This window comes from Solanum lycopersicum, chromosome 12 (assembly GCF_036512215.1).
Source record: "Solanum lycopersicum chromosome 12, SLM_r2.1".
Classification (NCBI taxonomy): Eukaryota; Viridiplantae; Streptophyta; class Magnoliopsida; order Solanales; family Solanaceae; genus Solanum; species Solanum lycopersicum.
In genome coordinates, this window is record NC_090811.1 from 48047622 (window position 1) to 48051997 (window position 4376).

A 4376-nucleotide genomic window follows, 5' to 3' on the forward strand; every position below is an offset into this window, starting at 1 on the left:
TAATTTTAAACACAAGATTAGATTTTTTTCGACTTTCACAAAAAATCAACCTCCTAAATTCGTTTTTTCCAAATTTTTGCTTTGTTTTTTTTTCTTCTTAAATTTATGGAAGTTGGATGCAATATTTGATAAAAAGTGGTGTACATATTATCACCTAAATAAAGTTAATAGCGCGTATTAATATGACACCAAAAAGATCAATCTCAAGCATAAGGATATTTAAGTAAACTCCATAATAATATAAAAGGCAATAGACCATCTTGTGACAAACAATATAAATTTTATAAAGCAATTAAAGTTGACACCTTTTTTTCCTAGTGCTACTTTGCTTTGTGAAAAAATCGATAGAGACTCTAAAATCTTTGTAAGCCTTCAACCTTATAGAAAAACAAAAAAGAAAAATGCAATGTTCAGAAGAAACTATAGCTAGTTTGTTCTACAATATCTCTAGCTCTTTTCTAATTTTACTACTCTTCACCTATTTCACTTCCAGTTTGCTTGCCAAATTCTTCTATTTCCTTGGTGGAAATCCGTTTTTCTGGAGGTAACTTGTAATTTTTCCCTTAATTTCCTTTTAATGTTTTAATTTTTTCAGTTCGTGGAAATTCTTTTTGATATGGATGACATGAGATTTGATCTCAAGACCTCTACATGCTGTGTATCAATATTGAAGCGTGTGACTATCTCATTTATTAGAGAGAATACAATTTTACTAGTTAATTATATTCTTAACATAATTACTTTATTTTTAGGAATCAAGATGCGTATGAATTTTCTGATGACGAAGAAGTGGAGGAAGAGCATGAGTATTATCATAATAATAATTATGAGTTTGTGGAAGAAAATCATTTCATAGATAATGAATTTCTTGGTGTTGAGAAAGAGATAGAAGAAAGTTGTAGCAATACTGACGATGATTATGAAGAGGAGTCGATTTATAGCTCAATAATGTATTCAGAATCTATTTATAGTGATGATAATGAAATGGAAGTTATAGAAATATTAGATGATCATTATGATTCTTATTCTAATTCTGATCCTTCTGGTTATTCTGATTCTCAAATCAACGAAGTTGGGCCCACTTTACCTCTTCCTAGGGACATGAATACAAATGTATTAACGAATACCATTGACAAGGACATAAATCATGGTACGTACTATAATTCAAGTCTTACTTTACAAATTAAATTTATTTTCCAAAATGACTTGTACAATATTAATAATGGTCCTTCAAATTTAGTTGGTATAGAGGGTAGTTATACATATGATAATCTTATATAAACCTCTCTACAATGCCTTCTGAATCGACTCTGTCGCATAAGGTTTGACTAGTTCATTTTATATTCATTGTGTGATTTGTAGATTATTACACTGTGAGGGTTTTAGTGCTCACAACAGATTGCTCACTCAAAGTGCAGAGGTTGTAGCATGTGCGAGTTATGTTGGATTAAAAGAAATTGTTAACAATGATATCTTTGTTACAGGAAATTGCTACAGGGAATTGATTGAAGACAAAAAAGTGATAGAGATTAATTTGTGTACTAGAGAGGAAAATATGTTTGTTAATGCATCATCATCAAAGTTAGAGAACAATAAGAAGATTGTGCAATCAGTGCAAGATGAAGAAAAGGATGAGCATGAAATATTTGGGGATTCTTGTACTAATGGCTCAACTTCTAAGAGCTCTACTGAATGGAGAAGTTCAATTAAAGATTCAACAACTGATGATCCATTTTCTTCATCATCAAGAAGAAGTTGCCCTAAATGGGAGTCTTACACAATCTTTCAAAAATATGATGAAGAGATGTTGTTTTTTGATAGAATTAGTGCACAAAAACTACATGAAACAGGTAAATCTACATCTCTCAATTTTCCAGCTTAATTTCACATATAACTACTGAATTTTATACTTTATAAAACCAATTTCATCATATAAAAAAAGTGAACTTGTACATGTGAATTGCTTAGAAAATCCAAATAATGGAGAAAGTGAAATTTCTAGTGTTGGATTAGGAATTTTTGTACAAGTAAAGGACTTCTATAGTTATTTTATTTTTAATTTGTTAATGGTTTTCCTTCACTTATTTTTTTTTTTAAATTAAATTACGGATAGGTATAACTCATCACTAACGTGGGGAATGATGAGTCATACTTCTTGATTTAAAACAGTTATAACTAGTAAGATAATTTATAATTACATTAATATTATTATGACATGTTTTTAGAATATTCTTTCTTCAACTTTATGCTTCAGTCAAAGTGGATCATATTAAGTGAAAACGCTAGGTAAAATTCAGTGACAATAAGTGAAATATTTTTTTTTCCTACCACAAAAATGTTTCTATTTCGTTTTAATTATTGACTAATGAAGCAACCAATTCATTTTCAGAAACATTAAGATCAATTCAAGCATGTCCAAGATCAATATCAGATAAGATTGTCCATAAATTATTCGTAAATAAGAAGTCAAGGCAGCATCATAACCCTTATTATGAACTAGAGGCTGCTTATGTAGCACAGGTATGTTTAGCATGGGAAGCTCTGAGTTGGAATTACAAGTACTTTCAACGACTACGAGCTTCCCATAATAATAATAATAATAAGGAATCAAAGGACGACCAAGGTTGTCCTGCTTATGTAGCACAACATTTCCAACAGTTTCAAGTTCATTTACAAAGATACGTTGAGAATGAGCCATATGAAAATGGAAAGAGACCGGAAATTTATGCTAAAATGAGAAGTTTAGCTCCTAAATTGCTTCAAGTCCCAGAATATCGAGGTAATGATAACATCTACATATATTATTGTTGTTGTTTGATCATTAGTGCTATTTAACCTTATATTGAAAATTATTAACTTTTTTTCATGTCATACATGGGATGTTGCCTGTATTTTAAATGACTTGGTGGAATAAAAACTTCTTTAATTTTTTATTTTAGAATATAGAATTTGAACTTCTATTATATGTTATTATAATATTTTTATTGAATAATTTAAACCTTCACTTTTCATAGCTAGTCTTGTGAGTTGTAGTAGAGAATTAGGAAAAGAATGAGTGTGACATTGAGTATTTGATGTCCAGGAAAGAAGTCCCACACCCACACACTAGAGTGGACCAAATTTGCCTTTTATTCAATATAGACACATTATTAAAAAAATTAAAATTCAGAAATGTGAACTAATAATGCTAAAAAAAAAAATTTCTTTTAGAGAAAAAAATAAATCAATTGCTTATTTTTCGATATTCTTGAAGAATCGCGATGTATTGTATAATTTCTTATCGTATACTTTTTTTTATATTAGATTCAGTGGAGGAGGATAAAGGGGCGGATCAAGATTATTGCTCAAGAATATCTTCAGAATCATTTCATGAAATAATGAAAGAAGCAATCAGAACGTTTATGAATTTCCTAAAGGCAGACAAGGAGAATCGTTACCAAATATTAGTGGCAGCTTTCTTTAGAAGAAAAAGAAGAGGTTCACCTCATGCTACCATCTTCTTGCTAAACAAACAAAACAAAAAGGCAAGAATCTTATAACATCTCTTCTTCTTATTTACAAAAATTATGTATTGAAATTCACGAATACTCCTATTTTTTAAAATATTGGGATTTAATATCATAAAATGTGACATTATTATTATTTGTTACATCTGAGCCGATTGTTTTTAAAAAACAACCTTTCTATCTTCACTAGGTAGTGATAAGATTTGCGTACATTTTATCCTTGTCAGAGACTTGTGGGATTTCATTGGCCATATTGGTAATATTGTTATGTCATTATTATAATATACACTTGATAGAGTACTCAATTAGTTGAGCTTAAATGACTTGATAGAGTGAGTTTTATGTGCAATACTACTTGTACATACAAGTTAAATCACAATATTACTTGTTTATAACGTTTAACTATACTTATACGAACTAATAATGTAAAGAATTACACCTTATAACATAGTAATAACGATTTATATTGACAGTGCACATAACGTAAATCTTTTTTTAATTTTGTGCAGAAAAAATCAAAGGTGAAAGATTTACAAAGATCAGGAAAGTGCTTGAGGAATAAAAGAAGGTTAAAAGAAGAAGAAGAGATGGAGATGTTGATGTCATTAATAGACTTGAAATTAGTGTCAAGGGTATTGAGAATGAGGCAAGTAAATGAAGAACAATTGCATTGGTGTGAAGACAAGATGAGCAAAGTAAAAATAAGTGATGGCAAATTACAAAGAGATTCTTCACCACTTTTCTTTCCAGCACAATAGTAGTACTCTATGAGGACCCCATTTAGCATTAAGTAAAGTGTTTCATTTTACTTTAATGACTAGATCATGAATCATGTGTCATGTAGATGAATATCCTCTTTTTTTCTTTTGA

General features: G+C 29.6%; 1 protein-coding gene across 1 annotated transcript; it reads left to right on the forward strand.

The window, feature by feature from the left end:
• Positions 1-205: 205 nt before the first annotated feature.
• On the forward strand, positions 206-4376 carry LOC101258236 (uncharacterized). Its single transcript, XM_004252188.5, has 6 exons — positions 206-544; positions 753-1150; positions 1485-1850; positions 2390-2779; positions 3304-3524; positions 4016-4376. The coding sequence occupies exons 1-6, from the start codon at positions 402-404 to the stop codon at positions 4262-4264; spliced, it is 1767 nt and encodes a 588-aa protein (XP_004252236.2). The 5' UTR covers positions 206-401; the 3' UTR covers positions 4265-4376.